The 18,509-nt window shown below is 40.3% G+C and overlaps 1 protein-coding gene across 1 annotated transcript in view; it reads left to right on the top strand.

Annotated features, from left to right (window-relative positions):
• The window catches only part of TMED10 (transmembrane p24 trafficking protein 10), a 35,251-nt gene extending 19,019 nt beyond the window's left edge, over positions 1-16,232 (top strand). Inside the window, exons 3-5 of the mRNA XM_001926711.5 lie at positions 1,794-1,867; positions 12,231-12,357; positions 13,068-16,232. Coding sequence (XP_001926746.1) covers positions 1,794-1,867; positions 12,231-12,357; positions 13,068-13,189 — 323 coding nt within the window. The 3' untranslated portion in view covers positions 13,190-16,232. The remainder of the gene's footprint in view (positions 1-1,793; positions 1,868-12,230; positions 12,358-13,067) is intronic.

The raw sequence follows: 18,509 nt of genomic DNA, 5'->3' as shown, positions 1-18,509 counted from the left end.
CAGCCACAGCCACGCCAGATCCGAACTGTGTCTGCAACCTACACCACAGCTCACAGCAATGCTGGATCCTTAACCCACTGAGAGAGGCCAGGGATCGAACCTGTGTCCTCATGGATGCTAGTCAGGTTTGCTAACCGATGAGCCATGACAGGAACTCCAAGAAGGATTTCTTTACTGTCTTTTAAACATGCCACACACTCCTTTCAGTAAGTCTTTGCTCATGTGTTTCCTTCTGCCTACCATACCTTGTCTGCCTTCAGGTGCTACCTCTTGAGTAAAGTCTGTCCACAACTAATCTCTCACCTCCTCTAACTTTTGCTTCATAGCTGGGATTATCTGAACCTTTTTTTTTTTTTTTACCCTTAAAGTTTTATACTGCTTTGCATTTTCACTGTAGCTGTTATGCATATTTATGTATTAGATGCCCATTGTATTATTTGAAGGCAGAGATTGAAATATCTAGCACAGTTCTAGTTCCTAGTGAGCTCTAAATGAGTAGTTATTGATTTGGCTTCAGTCCATCTCAGAAAATCTCCAGTGTCTCTCAGTGTTCAGTGCATTCTCTGGCTTATGGTCTTAGGAACCCAAGTGCTTAAGTGGCACCGTTTCCAAAACTCCTAATTTCATGCAGGCAGTTTTGAAATTTATAAGTAATCGGGTAAATTCCAGGGAATTGGGACTGAGCAATTTTCTGGGGCTCTTTTGAACCACTCCAGTCCCTTTACTCCCACTTGATGATTTAAGATTAGAATTCTTTCTGATCAAGCTGAATCAGATTACTTTTTCCTAGAGTTCCTGTGGTGGCTCAGTGGTAACGCACCCAACTAGTATCCATGAGGATGCAGGTTCAATCCCTGGCCTTGCTCAATGGGTTAAGTATCTGGTGTTAGTGTGAGCTGTGGTGTAGGATGCAGACCCATCTCGTATTTGGCGTTGCTGTGACTGTGGCATAGGCCAGCAGCAGCCCTGATTCAGCCCCAGCCTGGGAACTTCCATATGCCATGGGTGTGCCCCTAAAAAGATCCACCCCCCCAAAAAAGGCAGATTGCCTTTTCTAATATGAACATTGCTCTGTTGATCCTACTATCCCAAATTAACATTCCTCTTTTAAGAAGTATCTCCAAGAACTGTACTCTTTTTGTCAAGTTTCTTCTTGGGCTCTTCTCTTGTAAGGGTTTTGTGGGACTAGTTCTATAACATTTTGTTTACTTATTGAAATGGCCTTACATTGACCAAAATACTTTAGTCCTATAAAATATTAGATAAATGCTGTGGTCTTTTCAGTACTTGTATTTGTATTAAGTAAATTCAGGCTTAGCGTGTATGCAGTAATCCTTCTCTCAGAATTTCATGGGTCAGCCTTTTTAGATGTGGAAATGTACTTTTCGGCCTAAGCTGGTGCCCACTACCTCCGGGTTTGTATGCCAGTCAGTTGTATGATGTTTTGACTTTGGAGTTTTATTTCCTAATCCAATAAGCCAGTGTGTTTTCTCTTCTCTGGTTCTATTCCTCTGTGGTGCCAACTACATATCTTGTGTGCTGCTCCCTCAGAGATGTTTGCCAGCAGCGTGTTCTCGTTGCTTTCTGGCCCCCCTCACAGATAGAGGCTTTGTCTGGAATGCTTGTGATTTTTAGCCAGAGCCAGGAATTTTCTGCAGCTGAGTAGGGGGAGGAGTTGAGGCTATTTCCCTCTATTGAGAGGGTAGGGGTTAGGGAGGGAGAGAGAGGGTGGGTGGGTGATTTCCCGGAATTTTAAATATTCCGCACAATGAATCCTTTGATTTCTTTCTCAGGAACAGGGCGGATACCTGACCAACTCGTGATCCTAGACATGAAGCATGGAGTGGAGGCAAAAAATTACGAAGAGGTATGTCCTGCTGTAACAGCCAGTAGAGGCAGCAGCATGCTGGTCTGTGAGGTTTCTGTGACCTAGTCAGGCCAGCAGGCTGTGCTTTGCCCAGAAGGCTGTGGTTTTCTCAGCAGTCATGTGACAACCAGCTTGATATAAAAAGTTATGTTAACAGCCTTGAACAATAATTCTGGCTGTGCTGTCAGCCAAGTGACTGGACCAACTGTCCCATAGAAATGTTGGTATGATGAAACACTTAAGTATATGCTATTAGTGCTCTTGAGACAGAAACCAGATATATAGTTGTAATTTTTTAAAGCCGGAATTCATTTATATGTTAATGTTCAAGGTTAAGAGAAGTGATTTGGTTTTAATCCCTATGGCTTTTATTCCCAGAGTGACAGCTATGTATAAAACTAGGGCATGGATTCATTGCTATTTAGACTTGAACAACTGTGCTGTCTTTGAGAAATGTAGTAGTCAAAAGTAGCTTTTAGTTAAAATAATTTCAATTTCAAATTTTTCAGAAAGAGAGCAAGATGGAAGAAAAACTGCAAGAGATTAGGTGTGTTTTGTTTTGCTTTGTTTTTGTTTTGCTTTTTTACCCTCGGCGAATGGACGTTCCCATGCTAAGGATTGAATCTGAGATACAGCTGCCAGCCTACCCCACAGCCACAGCAACGCCAGATCTGAGCCACATCTGTGACCTACACCACAGCTCATGGCAACGCTAGATCCCTAGCCCACCAAGTGAGGCCAGGGATCGAACCCACCTCATGGTTCCTAGTCAGATTTGCTTCCACTGCGCCACAGCAGGAACTCCGAGATTAGGATTTTTGCTAACCAGAAGTATCGTAGAGAACAAAAACAGACCTTTATTTGGGTGGTAGGAAGGTGGAAGTGTGCATAGAATAAGGGGAAGGGGGACTGAGCCCTTCCTATCCCTTTCATGAGAGACTCTGGAGGCAGCACAAAAAAGGCTCTTCAAATGAAGAGCACCTTTGAAAAACCACAAGAACTATTTAAGATTGGAGGATTGATCTTTATAGAAAGATTAGCATGTTTTTACCCAGATCAGAGTCTTTCTACAACAGTACCCGAAGGCATGAAGAAAAGATGGGGTGTAGGAAATACAAATGGCTTTTGAAGAAGGTAAACTGAATAAACAAAGGAAAGTTGCTTTAAGTGATTTAAGCAAATTCTCTAGAAATGATGGAGCGGGAGAAATTGTTCTATCTTTGGTCAGAACTTAGAAGGGAAATATCCTAAAATGGAAGAAGACTGGAAGCCACTGGCTGCTTCTTCAACAGGAAGTAGTACTGCAATAATTGCAGCTCTCCAGGTCTTGCCTCTTTTTCCTAGTTCATGGGTTCAGTTGAACAAAACTAGACTGAGTTATTTGTAGGCAGGAAACAGGAGCAATTGATGGAGCTGTGAGTGGAAGACAGTTCCTAGTGGAGACTCTTGCTTGTTTCTGGCTTCAGGATAGTTTAGTTAAAAGAGTTAAAGCAAGAGCCTCTTTGTCTGATGAATTTAGGAGTAAATCGAAAAATCCTTTTAAGTGTTTATGATTCAGGAGAATCCTGATTATATTTAAACAATATAATATGTTAAAGTGCTGTTGTAAGGTCTAAAACACTAAGAAAAATGTTATATTATTATGAGGTAGAAGAGTAGGTGAAATGATTTTCAGTTTTTGAGTACTGCTGCTGTATCATCCACCTCAGACAATTCTCTAGGCAAGCATTCATTGAGTTGCTTTTATGTGGAATTTTGCCTTTTGTGACTTTTCCCCTCTAATATGATGGCCATCAGTAGGTGTTATATATTAAATAACAGGACACTTGGTTTATATTAGACATAGTTTGTTCTTCTCTAAAATAGATGGTATTATGGTGAGTTTACATATAGAATGATGTGGGCTGTCAGATAGCATTTTAGAACCTATACCTCCTGGAATTGCCATCATCCTTGGACTTTGTTAACACTGGGAAAAGTCCTTTATTTTTCCTGACCTTTTACTTAACCCAGGAGGGGAATCCCTAGCAGAAAGGAAACCACAGTGCTTCCTTTGCCTGCTTCCTGCTTCGGAAGTCTGTCGCGTCCTAAGCCTTTCTTTACGCACATGGTTACAACACAGCTCTAAAGTCTTTTTCTTAACCAAGAAACTCCTCCCAATACTTTCTTCAGTGACCTACCTCCCCATTCCCCCACCCCCCAAAAAAGCAGATCAGACTGAGGCAGAAAGGAAGTGGTTTTGACATAGGCCAAAACCCAGCCCTTTTCTCAGTCTGTGGCTAGGTTCCCTTAACCTTGCTCAAAAATTGGCAGAACATTGTAAATCACCTATAGTAAATTTTTTCCCCCACTTTTTAGGGCTGCATCTGTAGCATACGGACATTCCCAGGCTGGGGGTCAAATCGGAGCTACAGCTGCTGGCCTACGCCACAGCCACAGCAGTGTGGGATCTGAGCCACCTCTGTGACCTATACCACAGCTCATGGCAACGCCACATCCTTAGCCTGATAAGAGAAGCAAGGGATCAAACCCACAACCTCATGGTTCCTAGTCAGATTCGTTTCTGCTGCACCACAACGGGAACTACCTAAAATTTTTTTTAAAAAAATATCTGTTACTTGTCTCTGGGCTAATGCCTATGACAAGAACATGAATAATAGAAAGCACTTGTTCCTTGGTTAATTACCAGAGAGCACTGAGCATAAGTAGAGGTTTCGAAGCATTTAGTTTCAGGCCCTTGAGGCAAAGGAGAGCCTTTATCTCCAGAGGATGGAGCCCTTCTGTGTCGGTATTTAAATTCAGGAAAGTGGTACGTTTCTTTTAATTTTTTTCTCATTCAGCATCTCTCTCCTCACATTTGCGGACTTCATAATTCTAAAATCCCACGTGGTCCTTTAAAATTCAGTAGTGGAGTTCCCGTTGTGGTGCAGCAGAAACGAATCCGACTAGGAACCGTGAGGTTGCAGGTTCGATCCCTGGCCTCACTCAGCAGGTTTAGGATCCGTTGTTGCCGTGAGCTGTGGTGTAAGTTGCAGACGAGGCTCGGATATGGTGTGGCTGTGGCTGTGGCTAGGGCCGGCGGCTACAGCGCCAGTTAGACCCCTAGCCTGGGAACCTCCATATGTTGCGGGTACAGCCCTAAAAAGCAAAAAAAAAAAAAAAAATTCAGTAGTAATCAGTGTCTTAATAGCTGGGCAGAGCACTACGCTACCTACTAAGTTGTTATGGAGGATTAGTTAATGCCTGTAACTTCTATAAAAACAGTACAGAATGTAAGGTGATCTTATTTAAAGGCAGAACGGTTGTTATTTTGTGATGAGAAGCATAGTCTTTTTTGTAGTTTGAAATTTTTAAAGAGAAAGAATGTTTATGTCCTGAGACATAAAGCACTCTTGGTTCTCTCTGTTGTATTTTAAGACCTTTCGCCACTATCATTTGCCCCTCAGAGGGGAACATCTCTGTAGAATCAGTATGTGAATTAAGCCATTTCTTTTTCGTTTCTGGTCTCTGAACTAGAACAGCTGTCTTCAGGGACTTACTGTCTAATCTTACAGTTGTGGGAATGAAAGCAATTATTACCCCACCAGAAGGAGTTGTCTGACATATGTGCAGGCTCTTGGGCTATGTGTATCCCCTCTTGGCTTGGATGGCAGCATTTTCAGCACAACTGAAATCCTGTTTTGCCTAGGGGTGCCATTAGTCTGCTATTTGCTACTAACATACACACCAAAAACACAGTTGCCCTTGTTTGAACGACAGCTGAAGACTTTTCAAGAGTTCTGTTTCTCTGAATACCCTCAGGAAGGAAGAACTCTGTTTCTATATACGAGATCAAAAATTCCTTTATTGACGTGGGTTAAATGAAATAACATGGGTAAGCCATCTGACACATAGGTGATCAGTTCAGTAGATTTTAGCTCCTTTCTCCTCCCTTTCTGGAAACTGCCAAGTGGCTATGACAGAGTAAATAGGATCTTGCTAAATTTCATTCGTTTAGCCCTAAGATTGGCAGTATTATCTGGACTTATTTTGCACATAGTTGACCTTTTGACCCTCTGTGAAGAAGCCTGTGATTCGCACGTGGCCCCCTGCCCCCCCATAAGTAGACTTGTCTTTGGATGTAGGTCTGTCTTCATTATCTTGATTGTGTTAGTGGTCTTCACTTTTATTGCTGTGCTTCGACAGTTCACAGGGGCTGCAGAACAGAGCATGGAGATAACAGAGTAATTTGACCGAATCTGGCTTAGCTCAAGAAGCTTCTCTTGAGTTTCTTAGTGTTCCCCAGGGCAAAGGATCTAGTAGCGATTCTCTAAGGGGCTTGGTTTCGCATGTATGTTTTAAGAAGCAGTTTTTCAGATCTAACACCTTTCCTGTGTACAATTCCATATAACTCTGAACTCTTTAGATTCATGGCATCAGGAGAAGAATGGCAGATTTGGATATGGTTTAAGAAGAGTAATTGTACAGTTATTTTGGAGGTGTTGTAGATGTGCAGGGCAAGCTTTCCAAACAGTACCTGCTGCTGCTACAGATGAGCGTGATAGTTACTGTGGTAGAGAAAACTTTCTCCTAGGTCGTGGGCCTTGTGAAAAAGAATGCTGAGTGAAAGTAGTTGCAGAGTGCTCCTAACATACAGGGAGTGCTCCTAACATACAGGGCACCCGCAACCCTTACTCTCTGCTATGAGAAAGTTGGCTCCTTTGAAGAAGGCGTAGAATGGACATAACGGGTCTGTGACGAGTGTGTGTACCGTGTGTCAGGCATGTGGGACTATACAAAATATACATCGTTTTAATTCTGTTGAATTCAAGATCCAAACTAGTGTGGGGGGAAAGGATAAAAGCAAAACAGTGTGACTGTGACAATATGTAATTGAGTGTTAGCTGTGTGGCACAGTCTGCATGTCTTAGGCCTTTGGGAACGAGGGAATCAATGTGGACAGGAGTAGTTAAAGGAGACTTCATGGTTAAGGCTGGGAAGATCAGTAGGATTTGGCTACCTTTGAGTGTGCATGCTTTTGAAAGTCAGATTTGTTTTTGCTTGCATTTTACAGCAGAGCTTTGAAGTTTTGATGCTGAATAAATGCTTCGGTGACCCTGGATTAGGTAGTCAAGAGACCATGGTTCTGCTAGTCTTGGTCTTCCACCCAAAGGACTAAGTAACTTTATGGAATCGACAGTTTCCTCATTTGTAAAATGAAGGCTCTTGACATTCTTTGCCTACTGAATGGCTAAATGCAGCCCACAAGGGGAATGCTGCCTCCTAGTGGGGAACCTGTGGTGCTCATTGTCAGATAGGCTTTGCTTTGATCAAACTGTTGGCAAAACACAAGTCATCCTTCTAGCCATGGAAGAGAAAAGTAGACTAGAAGAATAATGGCCTGCCTTCATGAAACATGTATAATCTTGCATTCTTACAGACACTTTGAACATTAAATCAGATGTTTAGAGTAGTGAATAGTAGTCAGTAGGAATGCTGATAGAAGTTTTCTTGTTAGCTTTTTATACTGCCTACGATATAAAGTCTTCGAATGCTTCATCCTAGGCAAGTGAAGAGCGCCTACCTGAAAATACATGGCTAATTTGTTTTTAAATTTTACTCTATTAGTCTCTAAAAATTAGAGTAATAGCAGTATGGAACCTAGAAGTTTGATTGATAAACTAGACAACTTACCCAGATCCTTGCAGCCTCATATATATCATTAACTTTACCTTTGATCCAGAAAAAACTTAGTGTAGTCATCTGGCTTTCTTCACCTAATTTTTATACCCACAGAATAAAACGTAAACTCAGACTTGCATTGCAATCCCTGCTCCACCAAGCTCTGAGACCTCGGGCAAGTTATCTAACACTCTGAGCCTTAATTTCTTCATCTGAGAAATTTAGGAGTAATATTATTTACTCTATATAGGGTTTAGAGGATTAGTGAGAGTAGAGGATATAAAATATGGATCACAGTCTGGATATATACTAATAGGTCTAGTTCATTATACTACCTTCTTCATCCTCTTCCTCAGTTTAGTTCCACCTAACTTTTTTGCCTTATATTTGCTATTACCTACCACCCACCCCCAAGCAAGTAAGTGTGCAAGTGCACACATGCGAGTATGTACTCACACACACACACACACATACACCAGCCTGCTTATAACCAGACTATTCATGGCCTCCTAAACAGGGCCTGCACTTTCCTCCCTCCATGTTTTGGTTTATAGGATCCCCTCAGCATTAAATATCTGTCTTATCTCTTTAAATCCTATACAATGTGTGAGACCCAGCTCACCCATTTTCTCCTTCTAACCATAATTAATCTCGTGCTACTTTTGTTACATTCCAATTTTAATGTGTACCTTTTGTGTGTGTGTGTGTCTTTTTAGGGCTGCATTCACAGCACATGAAAGTTCCTGGGCTGTGTGTGTGTGTGTCTTTTTAGGGCTGCAGTCACAGCATATGAAAGTTCCTGGGCTCTGTGTGTGTGTGTGTGTGTGTGTGTGTGTGTGTGTGTGTGTGTGTGTGTGTCTTTTTAGGGCTGCATTCACAGCACATGAAAGTTCCTGGGCTGTGTGTGTGTGTGTCTTTTTAGGGCTGCAGTCACAGCATATGAAAGTTCCTGGGCTGTGTGTGTGTGTGTGTGTGTGTGTGTGTGTGTGTGTGTGTCTTTTTAGGGCTGCATTCACAGCATATGAAAGTTCCTGGGCTAGGGGTTGAATCAGAGCTATAGCTGCCAGCCTACACCACAGCAACATCAGATCCTTAACCCACTGAGCGAGGCAAGGCATAGAACCCACATCCTCGTGGAGACTAGTTGGGTTCATTACTGCTGAGCCACAACAGGAACTCCTAATGTGTACCTTAGTTGTAGAAGTTAATACATAATGCTTTATATTATGGTTACAGCTCTTTACATGAGCCTCTCTACTGGGACTGTGAGCTTCGTAGGAGTAGAGGACATACTAATTTACCTTGGTGCTTTGCACTTAATAAGCACTCAAAAAGCATTGTTAGGGTCTTAAAATGTTGAAAAAAATACATTTGTTTTGATATATAGGTTTAGATTAAATGTAGAAATACATTCATTCACGATTTTTGTTACATACCACTGAGTATCCAGGATGTGTTGGATAACTGAAATAGCAGGTTGGTTTTCATTATTGTTTTAGTCTTTCTGCAATTCTTTAAGTTTGCTAGATTTTAAACTAATGTCAAGAATAAAGGTAGTGGGGTTCCCATCATGGCTCAGCAGCTTAAGAACCCAACTGGTCTCCATGAGGATGTGGGTTTGATCCCTGGCCTTGCTCAGTGGGTTGGGATCCGGCACTGCCGTGAGCTGTGATGTAGGTTGCAGATTCGGCTGGGATCCCGTATTGCTGTGGCTGTGGCGTAGGCTGGCAGCTGTAGCTCTGATTCATCCCCTAGCCTGGGAATGTCCATATGCTGCAGGTGCAGCCCTAAAAAGCAAAATATATACATATGCATATGTACACATATATATACACATACATAGGTACACACACATGTATATACATATACAATTTTTTTTTTTTTTCAGCTGCAGAAGTACAACCATAGTTTCCCTTCCAGTTTCTGTTTAGGGAGCTTTAAATCACCTATCTCTAAAGGTGTATCATACTGTTGGCTTTAAACTATTTCACACAGGAAGCTTCGGAGGGGAAAGTATATATGAGGAGGGGAAATGTTGAACAGCCTAAGGTTCAGCTTATTATATATCTCTTGTATCTTTTTCCTGGGGACTTTCTTTGCTCTGCTCCTTCATATGGAATCAACTAACAAATATATATTCTAGATTAATGGCAAAACCTGGCATTTGGGCATTTAGCTAGGAGAGTTAAGCTCAGTGTAGTAACTAACTAAGCATTGGGCAATTCTTGTACCCAGTTAGCTTTATTCTGTTCTGCAGCTGTGAGTCATACCATTAACTCTATCCAACATTTTAAAATTGTAAGAAAAGGTATCCAGTGAAACAAAACTTAGACTGATCATTGCAAATCCATCACCATATTTTAGGTACCTTAAATATAATCTCAGTGTTTATATCCCTGTCTTAACAACACTTTCTAGTTTTATTTTAAATAACTTTGTATTATTCTTCGTATTATGTTCAATGAAGAATATATAGTTCAGCAAGAGATCACAAGAACACCCTCAAACTGCTCTCATTCATTCCATGTTAACTGTTGTTAACATTTAACAGAGAAGAAGAACAAGGAAGGTAAATTAGACAAAAGAAAAGAAAAAGCAGGGAGTTCTGTAGGGAATGTATGATAAATAAGGAGTTAACAGATAGAGAAACATTTTTTCAAGAATTCTCTGTGGAAAAAAAATTAGGAGCAACTAGTATATGAGTTTTTAAGATATGGAAAGCTCTGGTTGTTTATTTCCATTTTAAAGCAAATCATGAAATTCCCATTGTGGCTTAGCTGGTTAGGAACCCAACTAGTATCCTTGAGGATGCAGGTTTGATCTTTGCCCTGGCTCAGTGGATTAAGCATCCAGCATGGCCAGTAGCTGCCGTAGCTGCCGTAGCTGCAGCGTAGGTCATAGATGCGGCTCACATCTGGTTTTGGGGTGGCTGTGATGGAGGCCTCAGCTGCAGCTCCAGTTTGACCCCTGGCCCATTAACTTCTGTATGCCGTAGGTACAGCTGTAAAAAGGAAAAAAACCACAAATCATAATCTAAGGTTGATAAAAACAAATAGAATAATGAAATCCTCTCTATGGTCATATATCATATGCCTTTAGGTGCTAAATAAATACTCTTGGAGGTTTCACAGAGGTCTGCGTTGAAAAAGAAGACAATTTATTTTTACGCAATTCATTCTGTAGCACACAGGGAAGTCCTTGGAGATTTCTTGTGATAAATGGCTATGTAATTAAATGACAAGATGCAAATTTTTATTTTTAGTATTGGACCTAGGATTCATCTGGGCTCTTGAGCTCTGATGTTTTTTTGGTTTTGTTCTTAATTTTTGTCTTTTTGTCTTTTCTAGGGCCACACCTGCAGCATATGGAGGTTCCCAGGCTAGGGGTCTAATCGGAGCTGTAGCCGCCGGCCTACACCACAGCTCACAGTAACGCCATATCCTTAACCCACTGAGCAAGGCCAGGGATCGAACCCACAACCTCATGGTTCCTAGTCGGATTCATTAACCACTGAGTCACGACAGGAACTCCGAGTTCTGATGATTTAAATCAGCAAACCACAATTCTCTCATTTTGCAGTTTGAGTTATTATCTTAATGCTATAATTATATGTAGTTTCTCATTCCTTTATATTCCCTTTTGGGAATTTTTTATTTTTCATTTACTTATTTATTTTTGGCTGGACCTGTGGCCTATGGAAGTTTCCAGGCAAGGGGTTGAACCTAGGCCATAGCAGTGACCCAAGCCACTGCAATGACAATACTGGATTCTTAACCCACTGCACCAAGGGAACTCCTATTCTCTATTGGGAATTTGGTATGCTTTCTTCTTAAGACTACATTTGACTAATACTATGAATCTTAATTATGCTTATGCTAATAATACTACTTATTCCTTATACATAAGTGGAAGGACAAAATAAAGTGTTTTATTAAACTCAGAAATCTTGGAGAAATAGTACATCTTATAGGCTACCATATTATAGTGCTTCTGAGATGGGGGAAAAAAAAAAAGTCTGAGATGGAAACATAGTAGGGAAGGGAATTTTTTTGGGGGGGCTGCCCCGTGGCATATGGAGTTCCTGGGCCAAGGATCAGATCTGAGCCACAGCCGCAGCCTACACTGTGACTTTGGCAATGCCAGATCCTTGACCCACTGTGCCAGGTAGGTGATTGAACCTGTTTCCCAGCACTCCAGAGACATTATCAATCCTGTTGTGCCACAGTGGGAACTCCCTAAGTTTTATTATTATTATTATTATTTTGCCTTTTTTTTTTTTTTAGGCCGCACCTGTGGCACATGGAGGTTCCCAGACTAGGGGTCCAGTCACAGCTACAGCTGCCGGCCTATATACCACAGCCACAGCAATGTCAGATCTGAGCCGCATCTTTGACCTACACCATAGCTCAAAGCAGTGCCAGATCCTTGACCCACTGAGCAAGGCCAGGGATCGAACCTGAAACCTCATGGTTCCTAGTTGGATTTGTTTGCGCTGTGCCACGATGGGAACTCCAGAACTCCCTAAATTTTAAATGTGTTAGAATGAGAGAAGAGATTTTAAGTTTGGTGAATCTTTTGAAGATATTCCTCTGTTACATGTTGCATGTGTGTGTGTTTTATTTTTATTTTTTATTTTTTTGACATTGTGTTCTTGACTGGAGCAATTTTTTCAGAGTGGCTTCATAATTCCTTTCTTTTCCAGATTGCAAAAGTTGAGAAGCTCAAACCTTTGGAGGTGGAGCTACGACGCCTAGAAGACCTTTCAGAGTCTATTGTTAATGATTTTGCCTATATGAAGAAGCGAGAGGAAGAGATGCGTGATACCAATGGTGAGGGGAAGGCAGCTGTTTCTCAATAAGTGCTGTAAAGGAGACAGATCCCCAAATACCAGATTCAAATTCTGGAATACCCTTTTCTCAGCTTTGCCAACGGGGGCAGTATGGACGGATAATTGCTTACCTCAGTGCTGTTGTTGCTACAGTTTTGTTGCTATTGAGAGCCTTGTTAGGTTTTTAAGGAAATAGGTTTATTTTTTTTCTGTGATAAGCAGTTGACCATATTCTCAGTCAGCTTATAGTATCAAACTGATGGTACTAGTAGTTCCCATCATGGCGCAGCGGAAACGAATCCAACTAGGAACCAAGAGGTTGTGGATTCAATCCCTGGCCTCTCTCAGTGAGTTAAGGATCCTGCATTGCCATGAGCTGTGGTATAGGTAGCAGAGGTGGCTCGGATCCTGCATTGCCATGGCTATGGTGTAGGCTGGCAGCAGAAGCTCCAGTTGGACCCCTAGACTGGGAACCTCCATATGCCATGGGTGCAACCCTAAAAAGCAAAAAAAAATTGATAGTACTAATCTTTGTAATTTTTAACATTTATATATAGAATAATGAAAATTTAAGAAAAAACTATCTGAAATCCTACTGTAAGCCCTGAGAACAGAGTGAAGCTAATTAACTGGCTCTTTCCCGCTGGCCATTGTTTAGCCTGCGAAGCCTTACTTCATTACATTTACACTGCCTTTGTTTTTTTTTTTTAGAATCCACAAACACTCGGGTCCTGTACTTCAGCATCTTTTCAATGTTCTGCCTCATTGGACTAGCCACCTGGCAGGTCTTCTACCTGCGTCGTTTCTTCAAAGCCAAGAAGTTGATTGAGTAATAAAGCCCAGTCTCCTCCCACTTGTATCTTAGCCAGCAGAACATCGCTGGGACGTGCCTGGCTTAAGGCATCCTACCAACAGCACCATCAAGGCACGTTGGAGCTTTCTTGCCAGAACTGGTCTCTTTTGGTGTGGGAGGATGTGGGTGGATGTGGGTTACCACCTACACCCAACATGTTAAAGATGGACTTTTTTTTAACTTGGTAGGATTTGGACTGGTTTTGCAACAGTAGGACTATTACTAGAGTCACCTACAACAAAAAATAGGGGTTACCTAGATAATGCCAAAGCCAGCATGTGTACTGGGTTTCCTCAAATGATCTGTGTAAACCATGTTTTCTTTCCTTCTCCCACTTACTCACCAGCTTGGGCTTCCACTCTAGTTCCTTTACCAAGATTTGTGTGACCATGTTGAACTTGTTTCATTCTGATTGTCTCTTTGATTGTCTCTTTGGGTTTCTCTGTGGCAACCTTTAACTTTCTCTTGACCCTTAGCTGAAATGTTTAGGTAGCTTCTGATGATACCCTTTCATCATTTTATGTCTCTTATAAAGGGCGATGGATGTGACACCTGATAGAAATGAGCTTTGAACTGTAGATAACTCTTAAAGAAAATTACATTTTAGAGAATTAAAATATTTGTGCTCAACTGCTTGACCTTTTTCCTTTTTGTGTATTGATGTGTGTTTAGTCCCATGCAGCTTTATCACATGTGTAGATTCATGTGACCACAGGATGCAGAACTGCTCCATCACATCTCTTTTGCTACCCTTTTATACTCACAGTCACCTCCTTGCTTACCTTCAAGCCCCAACCTCTGGTAGCCACTGATCTATTCACCATCTCTCTAATTTTGTCCTTTCAGCAATGTGATATAAATGGAATCATAAAGAATGTAACTTTTTGGGATTGACTTTTTTCACTCAGCATAATGCTTTAGAAATCCATCCAGGTTGTTGCATGTCAATAGTTTTTCCTCTTTCTTGCTCAGTAATATTTCATGGTGTGGATGTACCACAGTTTGGCTATTCATCCATTGAAGGACATCGGGTTCGTTTTCAGTTTGGGGTCATGATTAATACAGCTGCTGTGAACATTCATGTGCAGGTCTTTATGTGAACATGAATTTTCATTTCTTTGAGCTAAGTCCCCAAGAGAGCAGTTGCTGGGTTGTATGGGAAACACATGTTTATTTTTGTAAGAAACCGTCCTGCTCTTTTTTCAGTGATTCTTGTTTTGCATCCCCATCAGCCATCTGTGTCCAATCCATTTTCTCCACATCTTCATCAGTATTTGCTAAATTATTGTTTTTTATTTTTTAGTCATTTTGAGAGATGAGTGTAATGATACTTCATTGTGCTTTTAATTTGCATTTTCCTAATAGCTAATGATGTTGAATATCTTTTCATGTGTTTATTTGCCATCTGTATATCTTCCTCAATGAAATATCTGTTCCTTTGCCCATTTTATGATTAGATTGTGTGTGTTCTTTTTATTATTGAGGGTTTTTTTTAAAATTGACATATAGTTGATTTATACTATTGTGTTCGAGAAGTCCTTATATGTCCTAGATATAAGTCATTTGTCAATGTGGTTGCTTAAATTTTTAAAATATACAGAAGAAAAAATAAGTAAAATTTACCAAGTCTTACATGGCAAGTCACTGACTTCTATTCTTACATGTTCCATCTAGAGAATTAAGATATTAAGAAATAACACATGTGGAAGGATCATGAATAGAGTAAATACTTGAAAATATACGTTGTAAAAACAAAGCTAAGAATCGCTGTGGGAATAAAATGCCTAAAGGCCAATACTAATGTAAATATTAGTAAATGACCATGTTCATAAACAATTGTGAAAAATACATCACTTGAAATTTTCCCCACTTCTCCTAGTAAAGTGGGTGGGAGTTTATCCTTTCTGTAATCTCTTTTTTAACCCTGCTGACCATTATAGGGCTTGTCTAATGGCCATAGCAAGAATTACAGGACTTAGGCCTTGCAGCTTTCAGAGAAGCAGCAGCATGTTGGAATTTAATAGAGCACACTGCTGTGATGACCTGGATAAGGTACAGAGGTTGGGAGGAGGGACCGAGTTATGTTGTTAAAATCACAGGCTGTTCTGTTAATGTTCCAGCTACTGTGAACCCAAAGGCTTCCCCCCTGCCCTCTTCTTTTGACTCCCTGTATGAAGTCCTCTGGTGTGGCATAAAAGTGGTTTCATTAATTTGCGCAACATTGCCATCTGCTGTTAAGAAATGATAACTACTGCTTCCAAGAACCTGGCCGCCAAATCCTCACCATAAAGGGCAGCAGATGTATTGAGAGTCTGTCTGTGGTATTACATATAATAAACAACAGAGAATACATCCAAGTGGGGAAGAGAATAACCAAATCTGTGAGTTAAGCTCTCTATCTTTAGGCACTTAAAGGTGAAATTCTGTTATGTATGGTTAGCCTAACAAGATACTCTTTCATATTTCTGACTGGTGCCTTTCCCCTTTTTAGAAGCAATGAAAGCTACTCAGTTGGTTATAATCTTCTGTTCTGACAAAATGTCAAATAAAAAAAAAAATAGAGGAGAGGAGAATATTTTATTTTGCTGATGTTTTGTTCCCAAGTGTGACTTTGTGAAACAAATTCTTTCATGTCCTTTCTTTTACTCATGCTGAAACTACTAACTTGGACATTTGTGCTTTTGGTTTACAATTTCATTGATATTACTCCTTGATTTTATCTGGAAAGTAAAATTTTTTTGTCTTTGACAGGACTGGTGTAAGAGCAAATCAGCTTTGAAAACAAGGATGTTATCTGCTTTCCTCTGTTTTTGAACCTGTTATTTAACACAGTCTGTAAATTATTGATGAGAATAACACAGTTTAAGTAAACTTTGTTATACTATTGTCATAAACCCCTGTCATAAGCCATTTTTCTGTTTGTTTAATGGAAAGAGGCATGTGGGATTTATACAGATTGACTTGTAAGTGTTGGATTGGGGATTTTTGTGTAAATTTTCTCAAATAAAAGCTAGCAGAAACCATTTTAGGCGTATTTTTCTGTTACTCTTGAGTATCTCTGCCTGGATTGGGAATAATTCTTCTGTGTTCCTCAGTTTTAAAGGATGGCAAATTAGGAGTTCCCATCGTGGCTCAGTGGTTAACGAACCTAACTAGGAACCACGAGGTTGCAGGTTCGATCCCTGGCCTCACTCATTGGGTGAAGGATCTGATTCAACCCCTAGCCTGGGAACCTCCACATGCCCCAGGTGCAGCCCTAAAAAGACAAAAGACAAAATAATAATAATAATAATAAAGTATGGTAAGTTATATGTGACAAAGTAGAGGGAAAAAAATGTCCATGATTTACTCCAGATGAGTTTATGTGAGCTAGTAAAAGTTTATACTTTACGTATAAAGGTATAAACTATATATAATGTGAATATAAAAGTGATAATACTTAATTACACATCTTCAGAAAGGCTAAATAGGATTCTGTAAGTCAGGAATTCTTTGCAGCTTCTCTCTTTTGGAAACTGCTATTGGAATTACAGAGAGGCTTCTCCCTTTCCCTCCATTCTTAAAATATCCCTCCTAATTTAGATTCCCTAGGGACTTTCTTTTTTGTCCCATCGCATCTATGCAAAACCCCACTCCAGCAGGTAAAGGCCAATTTCTCCTTTTTACTTGCACTTGAACATTTTCCATAAAGCTTCTTTCTAAGAGTGACCTGTAGGGCTTTTTGTACATTGACTAAGTGGCCTCTTATTTACTGTCTACCTCCATTCCTCCCCAAAATAGTTAATATCTCAGTGAATTTGTAATCTATAAAGTAGTCGTTCCCAACATTTGAGTATAAATATTTTAACATCAAAAATAACATTTCTCACCAATGTGAATATAAATAATGAATTCAGCAAAATATAAGAATTTAGGTTTGTCTCAGCAGTATCAAATACATGTTAAACAGTTGTACATGTTTTGCGTATTATTATCTATTCAGGCTGCTACTGTGGTTTACCTCACATGATATGAGCCCCATGAATAATATAATTTTTTCTAGTGCCACATTAAAAAGTAAAAAGGAACCAATGAAATTATTCTTAAATAATACATTTAATATATCCAAAATGGAATTTCAGCATGTAGTCAATGTAAAAATGACTCTCAAGTCATTGATACCTTACATTCTTGTTTGCACATAAAATCTTTGAAATCCGGTGTACATTTTATAGCTACATCTCCATTCAGATTAGCTACAATAATTCAAGTGCTCAATAGTTTCATGTAGCTAGTGGCCACCGTATTGGATAGTGAACGCTATAGCCTTTGCTTAGTACTCTGGTAATTTCTTTAATGTTACCAGTCACTCTATAGCATCCAAACTCCTCATTTGTTAAAAATGAAATGGGAACAGTCTGTTTTTTTACCAAAGGCACTTTATTTTTTCAGCTACGCCCACAGCACATGTAGGTTCCTGGGCTAGGGATTGAAACTGCACTGCAGCAGCAACCCAAGCCACTGCACTAAGAATGCTGGATCCTTAACTTGCTGCACCCAAGGGAACTCCAGCACTTCTGGTTTTAATTGTTTCTTCCATTCAACTCAAAAAAACATTTATTGGAGTTCCTGTCATGGCTCAGTGGTTAACAAATGCGAGTAGGAACCATGAGGTTGCCGGTTCGATCCCTGGCCTTACTCAGTGGGTTAAGGATCTAGCCGTTACTGTGAGCTGTGGTGTAAGTCGCAGAAGATAATGCGTTGCTGTGGCTGTGGTGTAGGCCGGCAGCTGCAACTGATCTGACCTCTAGCCTGGGAACCTCCACACGCCGCGGGAGTGGTCCTAGAAAAGGCAAAAAGACAAAAAAACATTTATTGATGATCTGTTCTGTTTAATATGCTGAACTAAACTCTGGTGTAGACCCAGACAAATAAGCAGTACCTATCCTCAAAGTGCCTTCTAGTTAATAGGAGGAAATAGAATGGCCTCTATCCAGCATGATCTCCCTACTTTCTTTAGTCATCACTGACTTAACATTTTGGATATTCCTTTAGGAAGCCTTCACTAACTTAGCTAGTTTGCCTTGGGAAGTTGCCCCTCTAAAATGCCTTTCTAAAAGATTGTACTTTCTTTATCATAGCACTTAAACACGGCTGTAATTGCCTGGTTAGTCTGTTAGACTATAGGTTCCAGGAGAGTAAGAAGAACTATGTTTATTTTGTTCTCGGTTGTAACTCAGCACCTGGCACAAGTTGCTACTCAAGTGTTGAATGAATGAGTTGAAAATTCAAAACTATCTGTAAAAGCTAGAAACCTAGAA

This window comes from Sus scrofa, chromosome 7, assembly GCF_000003025.6.
Source record: "Sus scrofa isolate TJ Tabasco breed Duroc chromosome 7, Sscrofa11.1, whole genome shotgun sequence".
In the NCBI taxonomy this organism is placed as follows: Eukaryota; Metazoa; Chordata; class Mammalia; order Artiodactyla; family Suidae; genus Sus; species Sus scrofa.
Note: the sequence above shows the minus strand (reverse complement) of the source record. Positions and strands in the feature narration are given on the sequence as shown.